We start from the raw sequence: 17324 nt of genomic DNA on the forward strand, positions 1-17324 counted from the left end.
GCACTGTGTGGCTGCGGCAGCTCTGGGACCTCGTCACTCTCGCTGCAGTTCATCCCATCACGTCCTCCCCACCTGAGCCCCCAGATCCTGCAACCCCAACTGCTGCTGCAATCACAGATGAACGAGGATTGCCTCGTGTCAGCAAGGCAAGGTTCGGTCATGCAGACACCCGCGGGTGTGCGCTTCCCTTCTGCATCTCAGCACCAGAGCCCGGGAAGCAGAGAGCTGTTGGCCACGGTCTGCAGCACTGATGTGAAGTTCAGGGTGAGCTGGGGAGGAGCCGTGGTTTTGTTTTAGGAGTTGTCTAACTGTCATCAGGTTTGCGCTGTGCGCAAAACGCGAGAAAACGATGATGAAACTTACCTGCTAGAACCTAGGAATTGTAAAGGCTATGCAGCCAAAACTTAATGTAAGTAGCTAGAACAACGGAAGTCCGGTATAAATTAAAAGAAGAATCTATCAAACAAACAGTGTGACTCGTGAGCACTTTGTTCTTTTTATTGTCCTGCCTGCTTCTGCTCCTTTCTATCATTTCCAAGTACACAGAGAGGGTCTCTTCACGTTCCAACCAGGACTGTCTCTTCCAGGACCTAACCTGCCTTTAATGCTGCCTGTGAATATATACAACTTTTTTTTTTCTTTTTTTTTTTTTTCCATTGTGGGAATCCTGAGCAAAATTTAGACACCGTTTTCCCATCCAGGACAACATGGGGCAATAGTTGTATGCAGGAACTGGAGAAGTGAAAGATGTGTCTTAAAAAGCATCCAAAGATGCGTGTAACGTACCACGAGCTGCAGCACTACAGGACAGCCCTTCTTTGCCACCCGAGGTAGCTCTCCAGAAGCTTTCAGCCTGCTCCTTTTTTAACTCAACATTGCTCCATCTGAGCACTTCACAAGGACTGGGAGGAACAGGGCTGAAGTGGGAGAGGGGCTTCTGTTACCTTACCTAAAAATCACCCTGGGTGTTAGTGCCGTGATCAGCGATGGAAACTGCAGTGACAGCTCCTCTGTTGCTGTGGATCTAGAGTTAGGATTATGCCCCCAAGTGCCCCGAGGCCAGGCAAGTTGGCCTAGGGAAAATGAAGACACCCAGCAGAATTAGAGGAGGAGGTATTTGGGCTTTAAGGAACCCGTGCCCAGACTGCAAGCTTGCTTCAGCTGCAGAGTGTGCTCGGATTGCCACACAGCTCTGGGAAGATCGGATCGCAGCAGTTGACTAAAGCTGAAACTCCCTCTACAAAAAGGAATTTTGAGCAACGGCCAGTTAGAAATCTGGCCTGGACCTACTTACAAATGGAGACGTTTCTGTGAGTTTTAGCAACACACACTGCAGCAGAACATAAGCAGGGGGAAACTCTGTACGTAAGAAGCATGCCTTGAGATTCACAAGCACTTCATAGTATTTAGAAGCAGTCAGTGTAGCAAAATTCATCAGCTCTTGCAAGCAGGAAAGGCTCCATTGCAGCAGGGATGTAACTACATCGCCCATATGAAAAAATCCTCCATCTTCTCCCACTTCATCCTAAAGTACAGCTCTACCCTGGCCAATGGTTTTGCCTGATCTTTCCTCATTGTCCCAGTGGTTGTGCTCAACTGATCTGCGTTCAGAGCCAGTAAACTCATTTCACTCTGCTTAAGCCACTAAGACTCAGAAGGTAAGTTTACATAGGGATGCTGAATTTACAGCGTATTTCCTGTGCAGAAGTGTGTCATTTACAATGAACGCTGCCCGTTCCAATTGGTGACTAATCACAAGACAGAATTACTAAAGACTAGGAAAAAAAATAAGCGTTTTCTCTCTATTCCTATAGGTGGTGCTGCAATGTAGTATAAGACGACCATCACAGTTACAAGTACAATTTTACAAAGCCGTGCCCCATTCTCAGGGCTGTGCATCCTATTCACTTTGCCTGTTTGTGTCAAGCTGTCTCCCTTTCAGAGCATCCCCCAGAAACAGGTTAAAGCCATACCTTGTCTTACTGGCTCCCCTGTGGCTGCTGAACACGGCTCCACAGCTTATTCCTATCACTGTGCTTGAGGAGTAAACCTGCTGCACAAGGCAAATGGAAGGAACGAAGAATTTCAGCACTTGCTGACTGAAAGGGAGGGGACAGGGGATTCTTATACTTACACAGCCTCCCAAATTAGGAGTAGTTCAGGATTTATATTCTCAGCTCTCTCCTTCAGAAGCAGGCGTGACCATAGCACGGGGACTCATCTTTCTATTAGACATTTTTATCTGTTTTAATACACTTATAGTTCTCTTGCTACTCTATGTCTGCACTGGCAGCCCAAAGTCCAAAGGAACTTAATGAGCGACAGCTACACTAATCAAACTCCTCCTGCTTAACACCTATAGTGACTCCTTGGGCTGTAGCAAATGGTGGAACATCATCACCTTAAGATGAAGTTATTCTTGAAGGTCAGAGTAGCAATACACATACCCTTCATGTCTGCAATGGAGAACTAGCATATTTTGCAAATAAAGGTGGTGGTGACAGCAGCTAAGAAATGACATTAACAGTTACAAAGCCATTAACGTGATGATGGAACTGAAACTTGGGAAGGAGCCGTGCTGCCCACACCCCCTGTGCCCTTTGCTCAGCATGCTTCGAAAGGAGAGTCCTGTAACAAATGGGTTGGCAGCTCAGAATGGAGTCATGAGGCCAAAGTCAAGGCTGTACAGAGTCCAAGGCAAATGGAAGAGAATTTACACTTCCCCGTATTTCCTCCTGATGGTGCAGAGCTCCCCCTCAAACCTGGCTGGCATGACGTGGTCCTTCTGTCTTCAGAGCCCCTGCAAGCAAGAGAATTCCCCATGGAGTGCAAGTCATTGCAAGGTAGTCAAGTAAGGGCCATGCCACAACTGGCACGATGCCTGAAGGGACACAAAGAAGCCTTTCAGGTTAGATTCCAGCCTTCTGCACACAAAGTCCTCCTGTAGCAGACGTTTCCTCTGGAGGTAAGTGACGTTCCTCCTGCACACAGCTCCCTATCTGCAGGGGACAGTCACTATTCCCAACCCCAGAGGAGTGGGGAATCTCTAGCCCCACACAGTCCTAACCCACAGCAGTAAGGCTGAAGGCTGCTCTGTCATGGCTTACCTTGGTGCCATGCACTCCACACTCTCCTCTCTGCTATTCCTCCACAGGCACGGCACAGTTTTCCTTGTTTTCTGATGGAATTGCAAGGTAGTCTGTCCTGTAGTTGGAAGAAAAGATGAAAGCATAACCTAAAATGCATAGTTCATGTCCATTCCTTTCTTCAGAGATGCTGAATATTCCTTCAAGTATCTCTAAAGGTAACAAACTTCACTCATATAAGATCCTTACAGTAGAAAATTCTCCTTGGCATCATCAGGAGCAGACACAGAGCCTTACCTACTGTAAAATCCTATGCATACAGCTTTCCCACCATGTACAAAGAGCACTGTTATTTAAGCTGAGGACGTGGAAAGATAGGAAGAGGACAGCATAAAAATTGGAACATCTCTGCTCCGTCAGCTGCCAGCATTGCCCTCCTCTGCTGCTTTTTCAAAGCAGTATTGGCTCCAGCCTCGTGAGCCAGATCTCTGAAAGTGGCCCTTCCAGGACAGCATCTCCACGTGGTTCAAACCGGGTTGCCTTGGAACACTGCCCACCTTGGCCACCCTCCCCACCTGGTGCATCATCCCTCACCTCGCACTGTCCCTTTGCATAGTCCTGTCCAGTGCAGTGATTTCAGACAGCTAGAAACGAGCAATAGCAAAGTTCAGTTGTCTTGCAATCTGACCTGGACTGAGACACCTGAAGGACCCTTCGTAGAACAGCTCACATCCAGAGAGATTTCACACTTACGCATTTTCCTGGGCAGCCTCCTCTGCCTTAGAGACTTTTCTGTAGCAATAGACCATTTCTATCAGTAGCCACAAGGTGAGGAAGACCAGCAGAATATACATCATGATTTCAGAGATGACTGAGGTGAAGTCCTCTCCAGCTGTCGAGAAAATGAAATCGTCTCTGATCATTTACATGTTGGAGCACAGCAGCTCCGCTCAGACTTTCCCACCCTCATCTCCTCTTTCCTAACCCACTTTATGACACAGTCCCAAATGTCACGACACTGTGAGGGGTCAGAAGAGAGGCAACAGGTGAGGCTGACAATAAAATATGCCAGCAGCAATTTCAGGGCATGCTTCCACTATGTCTTGCATTCTCTGCAACGTACACATCCATACAGATTGCTCACCACTAGCCTAGCTCAGCTGGACATGCTCTTTTTCCTCTCCATGTCTCATTCACTGTGGTTACTTGAGTGTGCTGTGCCAACAGTGATTTGGAGACAGATCAAAACAGACACTCGCGGGGAAGTAAGGAAGGGAAGACACAGAATAAAAAGATGGGCGATAAAACTTGTCCCTCTCTGGAGTGGAAAGCAGGATTCCTCCCACCAGGATCTCAGCACAGAATTGGGCAAAATCAGGAGTAACGGTCAGAAGAGCAGTGCAAAGGGAAGGAGGATGCAAGAGATTGAAATCAAAATGGAGAATGAGTTTAGAGAGGGAGGGGGAGGAAGTGAGGAAGGAGCAGCTGTGGGCAGCCAGGCAAAATCTGTGCTGTAGCATCCCTGAGCCAGCAGGGGAGAGGTGAGGGTTCTGAACAGAGACAGTGGAAACCTCTGCTTTGGCACGACCGTCTGGCAGCTCAGTCACCCCTCTCCTGCAGTGCAATAAAAAAAAACCATGTCCCTGTATAACAACACCCATGGGCAGTTTGGACACGACACAATTTCTGCCAGTCCTCCATACCCTCCTCCACCACGGTGAGGTGGATCAATCTGGAGCTTGTGAAGAGAGGCCGGTGAATCTCAAACTCAAACTCCCGGGTGATATTGCAGGTGTAGATACCCGAATCATTCAAGGTGACATTTAACACAGTGATGGATACATCCTGCATGTCTTTACTCCCATTCCATTGTATCCGACCACTGAAGCGGCTTGGAAATTCGTGATTCATTTTCCTGTGCTCGTAGATCTGTGAGGGGATACGAAGGGATATTCTGATTAACGGCTGACTTGAGTCTCAGGCAACAACACAGCATATCCAAGAAACTCTGTTCTCCTCTGGCTGCATGTTTGCATGCATGTTCTGGGATATGGCTTTCCTGGGATCAACATATATTCATATTTACCTCAAAAATCTCAGACTGCTTTACAAAAGAGAGAAAACTGATTTCCATTGTGGAAACAGAAAAACAGGGGTGGGGAACAGCAGAGAGACATACGGACACTGACACAAAAAAATCAGCAACTGAGCTACAATTAGGATCCTGTAGCCTTAGTGTCAAGCCTGCCAGTCACTGGGTCATCTTCAGAAGGTACCACAGAAAATAATACTGCAAAGACACAAAGTCTTTTTTCAGTAAGCCCTGGGATATTCAGCTAATGTGGAAATGTTGTAGAAGGACAACAATGTGAAAACAGTGCATCAGAAGAACTTGGGTGGCTTTCACAGGCCCTGGCACTGGCAAGATTCAGGCTGGCCACAGTCCCTGTCATCACACTGCCTGCCCAGCTCACCTGCACGGCCAATCTTTGCTAGCAGACATATCACCTAGGTCACTAAAATTCCCTCCTCATTCCCTTGTGTGGTTCCTTTAGTTCTCAGAGTAGGAGATTATTTGCCGTCTTGGCTGGCCCTACTTAATCACGATGAAATGCAGGCACAGATCGAATTCTTCACGCTTGGATAAAATAGCTACTGAAACCTGATTCTCAGATTTACCATTCTTGTAAGGTTCCCATTTTAATTCACCCTGAAAACTAATTTTACCTTTTCCTGACAGGGATCCAAAGCAACTCGCACAGATCCTCCCACAGTCAGCATACCATTGGTTTCTTTGTGGCAAAAAAGAATTAAATTCTGTCCTACAGATTTAGCAGAGCCTGATTTAACCTCCGAAGTACAGTTTTGGAATTCAGAAGTGCCTCAAGAAATAAGAGTTGGCCAACGTGGCCAACTGTCACTCCATGCTTCCATTTCCCTTGTATATGAGATGATAGACATTCAAGGAAAGAAAGTGGAAATTCACATTCTTGTACGCACAGCCCCGAATGTCTGAACTCACCAGCAGATTCTAGCCTTTCCTGCCATGGGTACCTGCTGTGTGCTAATCAGCTCAGCAAGGAAAAGATGCTTTAGTTACAGCTCAGAAGCGGTGCTATAGAACCTCTGGGTGAAAGTACTATACAGACTGGGAAGCTCTGAGTTTGGAGCTGAATTTAGCTGGTAGCTCATCTCTCCTCCATGATATTAAAGCAGCCTGCTAGGCATTCCTACGGGCTTTGAATGAAAACATGGCATAAACCTTGTCTTCACTTTTGGGTCTCTTCATCAGGGATCCCGTGCAAGACAAGCTCACACTCCTGCACTCCTGATAATACCTCTTGACTTCTCCTATGAGTTCTCTGGAGTGTATTTCACAACATGGCCTACCAAAGCAAGGGCTTAGCTACCAAACATACATACGGGTTCATCTTTTCCACCCTCTGGCCTGTAGAACCATTCCACCACTGTGCTGGCTGTGACCTCTTCCCTTTTCATGCAGGAGATGCAGAGCAGCTTCATGTCCGTCCCCTGGACAGCCTCTGTCTCTGATGGAACTTCAACACACACTGCAGAACAAAAACCGGCTAGGAAAAAAGCAGTGGAGGAGAAGTGAGCCAAGATAGAAGGGAAATAGAGAGGCAGCAGTTGCCCACACACAATGGAAAACCCTTTGATTCATTACTCTCTGCTAAGAGAGAACCCTCAAGCGTAAAATTTTACCAAGCATCCTTCCCTGAGATATAAATAATCCATCGTAATTAACAGAAGGTGATCAACTCACGCAGATCCACCTCTCCAGCATCTGCTTTGCTACAGCTTTTAATTTTTCCCGTAGTAATTGATGCTGGTTTGGAGCCCTCGTTTGTGCTTTCTCCCACATGCTGAGCATGCTCCCGTTACAGCAGCAATTAAGAGCCCGGGATGAGAGAACCCCCGGAATTCAAGCATGGAGGAAAGGAAGAGCTCGCTCTTTGTGTGAGTTAAAAGGTAGATGTTTTCCTCTGGCAGCGTGCTCAAAACAAAGGGTTAAGATCCTCCATGCTTCCTGTTTCTAGGTTTCATAAGCAGTCCTGGAAATCAAGGGCTTGGACTTGAGTGCATTTGGCAGCTGGGGGAGTTATTGATTTTACGTGCACTCCGGTTTAAAACGCTCCCAATCAGATTTGGGCAAACATCAGCAGCTACAAAACGCCGCTCTCCCAAACGAGGCAGAAATCGGTCTGCTCAGTATGAAAACCAGTGCTCCAGCACGACATCTCAAGACTAAATCCCTGCTGACATTTGTCCCCTGGGCTAAACAATGCCGGGTTGTGTCTGTCCCACCCTGCCTCCAAAGCCTCGAGCACAGCTCACTGGAGATGCTGACTTTGCTGCTGCTCCCTCCTCCCCATCCTCTGAGATCCATTAACCCTCACTCTCGAGCTCTGTATATATCCCCAGGACCTGTCCTGGCAACAAAACCCTCCCACATCTCCTTTACGGACAGCAACAGTTTTCTGGGAGAAATAAAGAAACAATGAGTGGGTCGGGTCGTGCTGCACTCAACGTGCACACCGCAGCTGTCCGTGCACGTTCAATCCAGCTGTGCCAACAACACGAGCTGCCCTTCTTCGGGATGCAGAAGGAAAACTGAAACGACAATAAAAGCTCTGCATTCCCCCCAGGTTACACAGCCCGTGCACATCACCGGCGCTGAGCTGCGCGTGGGTCTGCGTGGCCTCTCCGAGGAAACTGCACCTTAAATTACACTGCAAATTTTGCAACAGAAGCCAACGGGAACGGGCGAGGAACTCACACGCGTGTGAGAGCGCACGCTCTCTGCCACAAGTAGCACTCAGTGACACGACATCTCTTTGTTCACATCAACTCCGTTCGCTCGCTACCCGCTCCGGAGCGACGTGATTCCCTTCTCTTCTTCGTAAACAAAACACAACGGCACGCTGAGGGCTGAGCTCTGTGACAGTGCTAAGGGAACCCCGCGAGGAAAAGCGGCGCTCGGAGGGGGCATCCTACAAGCACGGGGATTCGGGGGGGGGGAACCCGAATGTGAGCACCTACCCCAGACGACCAAGGCGGCCGAGGACGCACGGAGCAGCCGTGGCAGCGCAGCCATTGTTCCGAGCGAGGAGCGCATCCCCCGGGCAGATCCTCTTTCCGCAAACGCTCCGGTGCAACAGGATGCTCCCGCAAACGGCGCGGTCCTGGAGGAGAAATCACGATCCCGGCGGCAGCACCACGGACAGGGCCAGGGCGGCTCCGGGAGCAGCAGGTGGCTGCGGGAGAGCCCCGCGGAGCTCCGCCAACGGCTGCGCGGAGCACAGCCTCGCCCGGGTGGGGGGCCCGGCTCACGGCAGGCATGCGCGGGCCCTCCCTCCCTGCCGGCCCCGGCCCCGGCACGGGGCTCCTCCCGGAGCTCGGGGCTCGGCCGTCCCCGGCCGGGCTGTGTCGGAGTGGTGGGAGGGAGCCGTGGTCCTTCCCTTCTTGGCTGGAGGAGTTGGAGAGGGGGATATTAGCATCGTTTTATCTGCTTCGGAAATAAAGCCAGATGAAGAGAGGGGGAGAGTTATCCGCGCGAGGTCACCGGGAGGGCTTCGCCTGTAATGAGTTTAACGCCAGCGTCTGCCACAGCTCTGAAGGTCACAGTTGGAAATGCTGGGAAATCCTCTCCTCGTGTTCCAGTCCGACTCCCAGGAGCTCGGTGCCAGCAGCAGGCTGGGCTTTCTCTGCTTGGACTGCAGCCACAGCACCCAGAAGGGCTCCAACTCTGAAGGTCACAGTGGGCAGAGAGGGAGAAACGAAGTGCTCGTTAAGTGGGCTCCCTCTTCGCAAAGCATCTGCGCTGATGGCAGCTCAATCTATTGAACTAAGCCTGGCCAATTCCATCAGACATGGGAGCAAATTCCGGTGCCAAAACCCAGAAGTGCACTCTGGACACATGAGAACCACCCAACAGAAAACAGCAGCCATCTGAAAGCATCGGCTTCAGCCCTTTGGCTGGACACAGACTCCCAGCAGGGCACATCAGAACTGAGTCCAGACCTGCCTGGCACTGCAGCTCGGTCCTGAGGGCACACACATGCAATCTGGGCCCTACACTGCACAAGCAAAGCAGGGACAGAACAAAGGCATCATCCAACTGTTTGTATCAGGGGCTGTGACCCCTGAAACCTTCACAGCCCTGAAGTATTGCAGCACTGGCTGATCAAAGCCAGGGCAGTCGAGTTTCACTGTTGTCCCCTCTGCTCCCAGGGTTCTCTGGGTTTCTGTGCACTTGTGCCATCAAACTCACTAAAAAAAAAGAAGACATCAGTGCACCTCCAGGAGCCAGGTGCTAAGACCAGATGTCAGCAACACCTTTCCATTTTCCCCCTTAAAAGCCACCCGTTGTGAATATCCAAATCATAACATTTAACTTTCCCCTGAAGGAAGCAAAAATAGCACCCCCAATACCCAGAGGTGATAATACATTAAGTCACATGCTTTTCTCCCATTGCCCCCTAGCTGTTTCCACAACTCAACAAAAGGAAGGGCAGGCTTAAGCTACAGGATTTGCTCCTAGCTTTTCTGGAACAATCCATCCTGCGTGTGGCGGATGAGTGCTGGTGGAGGGTATTTTTATAGACACAGGAACCACTGAACAATGTCCACAGCGATCTCATTTGACAAGCACCTGTCTCATGAAGTGCAGAGGAAATCACATCTGTTCCCAGGCAGCCAGGTGCACTGCCAGGAGCTGTAGCACGTGGATCAGTGGAGCTGCACTGCTCCATCAATTCCAGAGAACTCTGCCAGGGATAGAGGGCCAAAGCCTATGGGATTAAGAGGATGCAGCAGCTCTGTGATTTGGTCAGCAGCCACTAATTGGACCTTCAGTCTCTCTGCTCCTTTCTTAGCACAGTGAAGCTCAGGTGCTTTGGTGCCTCTCTGGGCAGAAACAGAATCCTCCTCTAACCCCAGGCACTCCAGAAGTCACCTGACAACCAATTTAAATTACAGTAACAAACAAACAGCCTTAAATAGTAATGAGTTTTCCCGCAGAATCATTTATTTGCAGACTTGAAGCACTGCACACTACTCATTCTGGTCAGACTGGAGTTCTAATTACTATTTAAAGATGGGAAATGGGGCCCAGAGGTGAAGAAAATCTCTGGTGAAACCAGGTTTGGGTTTTGGTGGTTTGTAACACAGTAAGGCACAGGGCAGAGAAGCAAACAGACATCACATCCTGCCCCCATGCCCTTCACCTCGGGTGCTTTGACGTGCACTACGGACACAAAACCTACAACGATTTACAATGCATGCCTGTGTTCCAGAACATGTTCCCCTGGACTGTTCAGGTTCTCTGTGTGTTTTCAGAATGAAAGGGTGAGATCCTTTATTAATTCTTGCTCTGAGCTGGGCTTGGCTGGGAACCACTCCAACATCTCCACGTGTCTGTTTGGAACAGATAACAAATGCTGCCCAGGCCTCTTCAGAAAGCCTCGCAAATAAATGGGATGTCATACTGAAAGCCTGCTTCAGTTTTCTTTGCTGTGTGAACATATTCTTCACATGTTCTTCAAAACCCATCCACCCTAAGGATGCACAGCCACTCCTCCTTGCTCTGACACCCACAGTGAGCAGGCTGGAGAGGAGGCATAGCCCATGGGGTGCAGGGTGCTCAGCCCCACAAAGCCCTCGGCCATTTTGGCACTCCAGGGGACGTGGTGAAGGGGGATGAATGTTGAGAGAGAAATCTTGAGCGCTGCAAGAAGCAGCCCAACTTATCATGCAGGGGTTGCTATGGCAACCCACCCAGTTAATGCTTCACCAGCAAAAAGAGAAAAGAAAAAAAAAGGAAAAAAAGCAAAAAACTGGCACTTCTGCACAGGCACAACAGGACGAGGAGATAAAAAATAAATTCAGCACCCCGACCCACACACTAATCCCTCAATCTTCTGGTCTCTGAGCCAGGCTATGGGAGTGGGAGCACAGAACCTGCACCTCTGGCCTCCACGTGACAGCCATCTCAGCAGCTTCCTCTGCCACTGCAATAATCATGTCAGCTCACTCCAGCACAACTGTCCTCTTTGCTGTGCAGCTGAACATCAGCAAAGCTCATTCCTTGCCCCTTTTCTGCCCATCAGGAGCCAACACAGACCCACTGCTGGCACCAATTGCTCACTGTCATCCCAGCCTTGAGGCAGCCAAAGCTGTGCAACAACAGATTGTGCATGTTCTCACTTTACTACTGCTCCCAGAGCTTCATCTAGTTCTGCTCATGCCTGAAGAAAAGAAGAGACCTCCAAGGCTTCTGGATGGGCAATATTCTGACCTCTTAATGCCAGCTGCTCTCCCTTTCTGCTTTCACCGAAGGCACACAAAGCATCCCTTTGCCATTCTTATCTTATTCACAGGCTGCTCGACATGCCTCAGTTTATCCTTAGCTCTTAGAACTGTTTTCTTTTCAGGTCTACAGACGAGGAGGACTGGGCACATAAACTCCCCTCTATGAACAAGAATGCTCAGGGAAACTGTGAACCCTCAGTGCTTTTCATAGTGGTGCCCTCTCAGAGAAATACTTCCTCAGACACAAAAGAGCACTGCATAAGTCCAGGCCTTGTGCATGCACAGGGTCTGGGGACTTGGGCCTCTGCAAGCAGCGGGCGTGCTGAGAAGGCTGGGCTGAAAATTGCCCTCTCTGCATCTGACAAATGGCACCGAGATTCATTCCTCCTCACAGCTAACACTTTGTGGTCAGTTAAACCCTGGTGTTACTCTGGGTACTTTTGAGATATTGTTTTCTGAGGCTCAGCACCAAGAAGATCAAGTAGTGCATAAGCACACAGGCAAGCCTTTGCGTGCTGTAACTGCAGTGCTGTTTTACCAATCTGGAGTTTAACGAGGTGGCACTTCCACAGATATGCTTTTAGGCCCATTCATTTCAGCAGTGGATGGAAATCCATTAGCATCAGATTGCCACACACAGTCATTCACATTTGCTCATTTAATTTCTCGTCCTCTTAAAAGTCCTACTGCTACTAAAACACACCAATGCACCAATTATTTTAGCACCTTCCAATGACTGTTTTGCTGTAAAATAAAATCTTGTGCAGCAAGTGGTACCATCTTACCTTGGCTGAATTGAAGGGCTGTGACATTCCTTAAAGGGTAAGCAAAGCTGAACCTCACCATGGCCAGCATTTAATGAGGAGAATGCAAAGTTAATTCCTTTGTTCCCCTATAACACTGCTCCTCCACAATGATTTGCTCTCATGGGTGACATTTCTCACAGGGAACACAAAGCATTCAGGAGCACAGCAGATGTGTGGTTGCATATACTCACTTTCTTGCACTGTTGTGTCTCCCATTGTGAAAAAGAAACTTTCTAGGTCTTTGGCTTTGTTCTGTACCTTCCATCTGTGCATTTCCAACTTTCCCCTCCAGCAGCACGACTGTCATCACTGTTCATCTAAAAGAATGAACACATTTGTAATACATCAGACATCACACATGAAAAAGGAAATTTCCAGCTTCAATATGACAAATCTGAAAGGCCTTTTGTCTTCTGAACAATGAGAGAAACGTCTTCTAGGTCAAATTCAAAGCTGCTGGGTAACGTAATGCAAGTTACACAGAGCTCTGAATCTGTAAAAAGTCTCCTTTGCTTTCAAAACTACCATTTTTTCAAAGGCAACTTCAACGTCTGAGAAAGCATCTTCTCCTAGATAGGTATTCTGCTACAGCTCGCTGTGTTTTAGCCGTTCTGTATACTTTAAGCAAAAAAAGAAGCATTAAAGAGAGAGCAATCCTGGGTGTCTATCCAAACTGTGCAGGAGAGGAGAGGTTCTGCGGGGGAGTGCAGTTCCACCGACGGCCGCCAGAGGGCGCTGTTCTCTGCGCGTTGCGGAGCGCTCCGCATCCCCGCTGCGCAGAGCTGGAGATCCGCATCGCTGCGCTCCTTTCTGATGTGACTGATGATAATTACTTACCACTTTTCACGCACGAGGCACAGCTCAGTGGAGCCTTTCTGTCCTATCATCTCGTGGCTGTGTGTTCTCCGGGATCCCAGCTGGTCAATAGTTAAAAATTAATGGAGAACAAAACTTACCTTGGAAGAGCCATGAGTTATATTTTTAAAAAGTGGATCCCATAACCCTGTGATGTCCCATTCCTGGCCTGGATTCTTCTTAATATTCCACCAACGAGCTGGGAAATCCCAATCCACTTCACCTTTGCAAATTTCCTCTTGTTAATCTACAAAAAGAGCACACGTGTCCCTCACTTACACCTTTCCCTGGTTACTGAGAAACTCTTCAGAAGTACTTCACCTCTCTGAGAGACAAAACAAACCTACGTCAAAGCTGCACATGGTGGCTGTCAGGTAGGATGCAATACTTAACACTTTGTGTGCAGGGCTGGACACAGCACCTTAACCCCGAAGACCTGAAATTCCCAACAGCAAAAATCATGAAATCCCTGGAAACAGACCAGCTTTGTTTGGTGCCTGACAAGGCTGAAAGCTTTTGGCCATAAAGGATGTAAGTGATGCTTCATGAAGACATCAGATTTCTGTGACGTGGTTATAACCACAGGGATGAGGAAAGTCCTCCCCAGACAGCACCAATTCCATCCACACGCTCACCTTGCCTCCCTCTCTTCTCCCTCTTCACCTTTTCTGTCCTCTTTGCCCTGCCAACCCCTGTCCCTCCTCCAGGTGCCCTGACTTGCTCTGTCCTGCCTTGTCTGCACCTCACCTGCAACCCTGCCTGCCCAAGGTCCCTCTCACTGCTCAGCAGATGAGCTGCTGCTCTTTTCTCCACGATGCCTTACGCTGAGCAGAGAGGACACTGTGCAAAAACACTGCATTGCATGCAGTAGCCAATCACAGTGAGTCATTACTTTTAATAAGACACAGACCATATAAAAACGCTGGCTTTGGCTATATAAGTTATAAACAAGATGCTCTGAGAAAAATGAATCAGTAAGTGCTGGTATCACACGCAGACATCTGTGTGTTCCAGCCAGCTTTTTAAGATTAATAAATTAATAAAAAGAATTAAGGGTACTTGTGGAATCAGACAGGCTGGAAGGCACAGGGAATAATGCAACTCCAACAGCAGTCCTTGAGCAGAGCATAACAAAAGCACCTCTATATCACATTCCATGGACAGGATGGCCAGCTTCTTGAGTCAGGTAATTGCTCAAAGGTCACTGAGGTTGTGTATTCAAGGTCAGCTTAAACTAGGTCATCAGCTCAAGTCTGTGTTTCAGCCAGGGCTCAAAATCAGTGTCAACAGCCAGCACCATATCGAGGATGAAACATGTTCAAGAGTGTTCCTGGTCCTGAAGGTACCGTTAGTATCTGACCACCCTCAATAATCTGAAACCAAACCCAACTTTTTGGATGGTACTTACTTTGGAAACAGAGGCTGCTTCCTTCCAGCACTGGAGATGGGGCCCTCCAACTCAACAACAGTTGATGGACGCTCCCCAACCACGCTCACACAGCAGAAATCCAGCATTTCAGCACAGTGCTTCCAGAAGGCCACTGTTATTGGAAGAACTCCTTATTAAAAGAAAAGGGTGTTTTATTACTCATAATTGAGACAGAAGTCTGCTGCTTTGAAGAGAACAAAGTTTCATCTGCAACTGCCAACATTCTCCTTATTATTATGTGTACATTATGTGTACATTTGAATAATCAAAACAGGAAACCACTTGCTGTGCCTTTGGTGTTTTTCTTTCCTATTCATACAGATTTGGCCCCAAAGGATCCTTGTCCAGATGACAGTCACCCAATGAAAACAACAGGTGGTGGATAAGGAACCATGCTGACCACATCAGGGAGAGAGCACCATATGCAGCTACAGCACTTAAAGAGGCAAATATATATATGTCCCTCTATATCAAAGCTGGGACATTGGAAGCCATCACTAGTGTCACAAAAGCCTTGCAGGAATGAGGTGAAAGAGTACCTTGGTGACCCAGTAAGGAGTGGTGTGATCATTTCCATTCCAATGGCTCTACACATGTCCTGCTGCTGCTAACAGTACCTGAGTTAACTAAACTGATCGTTCAGGCACCCAGGATGCTCACAGTACACCTCCAGCAGCTAGTTATTATTTCCAATGTAAACAACCCTCAATCAGAAGCATTTTTGGAAGAACAGCTTTCCTTCTAAAGCCGAGATCTTTTACTCTCAAGGCTCTCTACAGCTTTTATGCATAGGATGAGCAGAACAAGGGAAGCAGAGGTCACTATGATCCTTCATGCACCGGAATGAACACCACGTGGATGTCCACTGTTTTTCAGAAGACTTCGAACAAAGCCACTGAGGGAGAGAGGTGGGTTTTTTTCCCCTATAAAACACATGAGTTTTATGCCAGACATTTCATTACATTAAAGCCAGGCTGTGCGTTGCAAAGCACAACCCTGACAGATGTACTCAGTTGGCAGCACTTAAACATCCCCCATTTGCCTGGTAGGGATTACATTCTCATCTCCAGCGTGTAACTGCTCCCTGCACAGCTCTGGGTGCCAGAAAGGTGCTCACTGGGTTTGGGCTGCTCACTGCAGAGGGCAACTCCCAATCTTTTTACCACAGTCCTTCCTCCTCCTACACCCACCCTGATATAAAACAGATGACATATTCTAACAAAGGAGCTGTTTGTTCTATAAATAGCTTTTTTTTTTTAACCTCCCACACCATGGGCACAAACGCCCTTTCCCAGCATCTAAGAACAACAACACACAACCAGTATCAACACAGGTTGTTTCTTCAAGAGATGACACACCTCGGTGTGCTCAGCACACATGAGCACGGAGCTATTTCTGAAGCAGAAATAAGGATTTCACACATCCTCAGTGAATGCTGGAAGCTTACTTGGATTTAGAAAGAAATGTGCTTCCTGTGATGTGTCAGGGTGGCTTCTTTCATTCTCTGAAAGCAAGAAAGCTGCCTTTTCAGAGGAACTGTAATCTGAAATCGCTTTAAAAATGAATGGCAAACTGTTAACAGGTATCTTAAACATGGTAGCTAATTTGAGTTGACCCAAAACACCATAAAACATAGCAGTTTTCCACCCCAAGTACTATGGGGTCCATACAAGTAGAGTTTGAAAGACCACGTAGATACACACGGTCAACTCTGCACACAAACCGATGCTAAATAGATTGGGGTTTTCAATATCCCTCCACTATCACCTTCTGATTTCTGTAGGTGCTGCCTACGAATCGGTCCCTCCCCCACTGCAGCGCCTGAGGACCAACCCCTCCAGGAGGCACAGGGGCTGACTGAGGCCAAGTGCTTTGCTGAAGGCCAGAGATTAAAGCTGGGTTGAGGTGAGGGCCCCTCCTGCTTCCTGTTGCCATGACCAGGTTACACAGCCTCCGCCCCACTGCTGACCCCATACCTTCATTGCTGCCACATGATCATGCATGGGTCTGTTTATCAGCCCCGGTCTTCTGCCCTGACACAGCTTGTTCAGCAAAACCTTCTCACTCATTTCCCTTTCCAGACAAAGCCTTACAGTCCCTTCTTTTCCCCATCTTGCTCATGGGGCACACAGATGCCCACATGTGAACAGGAAGCACTTCAGTCCCAGAACCCTTCTCCTGCTGAGGATGGCAGTATCTTCTCACCTTAAAACGATTTCACACAGCCACTGCAGCAGCACAGCACAGTGCAGGGCACTCCTCCTTCACAATTCTTCTCTACAGGAAGAAATGAGACACCACGAGGGGCAGACACAGGGCAGGGCAGTGGACCTTCTCTTCTGACAGAAAGGTCAGCAGCACTACCTGGCTCCAGTTGTGCATTAGAAAGATGTTAAGAGAATGGCAAACCTCACAGCATCCTGCACAGCTCAGGAAAGTTTCTTTATCCTCATCTGGTGATTGAGGGTCCCATTGCTGTGGCTGTTGTACAAACAACAGATGAACAGTTGGGCCAATATATCTGGACTAAACCAAATCTTGCCATTTTTGCTTCAGAGATTCCTCAGCTGACTGCAATCCAATAACAAAATCAACTTTCCTTTTGGCGATATCTCAGAATGAAATATTTCTTTCTTTTCTCTTCCCTCATCTTCCCATCCCTTTTTCTTTGGGGCATTAAGGCACTTGCATCCAGTGAGTTACAAATCACTGACACTGCCAAGTAGCTACAGCCCCCTAGAAACTGATGATTGTGTTCTCTTCATTTACTGCCTTCCAGTGACAACAGCCATCAGCCACACTCACAACAAGCATGAA

General features: G+C 48.2%; 1 protein-coding gene and 1 long non-coding RNA gene across 2 annotated transcripts; both read right to left on the reverse strand.

The window, feature by feature from the left end:
* Positions 1-1776: 1776 nt before the first annotated feature.
* On the reverse strand, positions 1777-8489 carry SCN3B (sodium voltage-gated channel beta subunit 3). The gene is given in 7 exon segments (XM_065738506.1): positions 1777-2800; positions 3108-3204; positions 3840-3978; positions 4790-5015; positions 6510-6673; positions 8148-8336; positions 8339-8489. Coding segments are annotated over 6 exon segments (891 nt in total). The 5' UTR covers positions 8448-8489; the 3' UTR covers positions 1777-2800; positions 3108-3140.
* A 3783-nt stretch (positions 8490-12272) lies between these two features.
* LOC136049831 (uncharacterized) lies at positions 12273-14635 on the reverse strand. Its single transcript, XR_010622337.1, has 3 exons — positions 14487-14635; positions 13180-13325; positions 12273-12540 (listed from the first exon to the last, which is right to left on the reverse strand). It is a non-coding gene; the product is annotated as an uncharacterized LOC136049831 (long non-coding RNA).
* Positions 14636-17324: the final 2689 nt, after the last annotated feature.

The sequence above is a fragment of the Cyrtonyx montezumae genome, unplaced genomic scaffold, assembly GCF_038088225.1.
Source record: "Cyrtonyx montezumae isolate F1298 unplaced genomic scaffold, pur_monq_1.0 scaffold_22, whole genome shotgun sequence".
Lineage (NCBI taxonomy): Eukaryota > Metazoa > Chordata > Aves > Galliformes > Odontophoridae > Cyrtonyx > Cyrtonyx montezumae.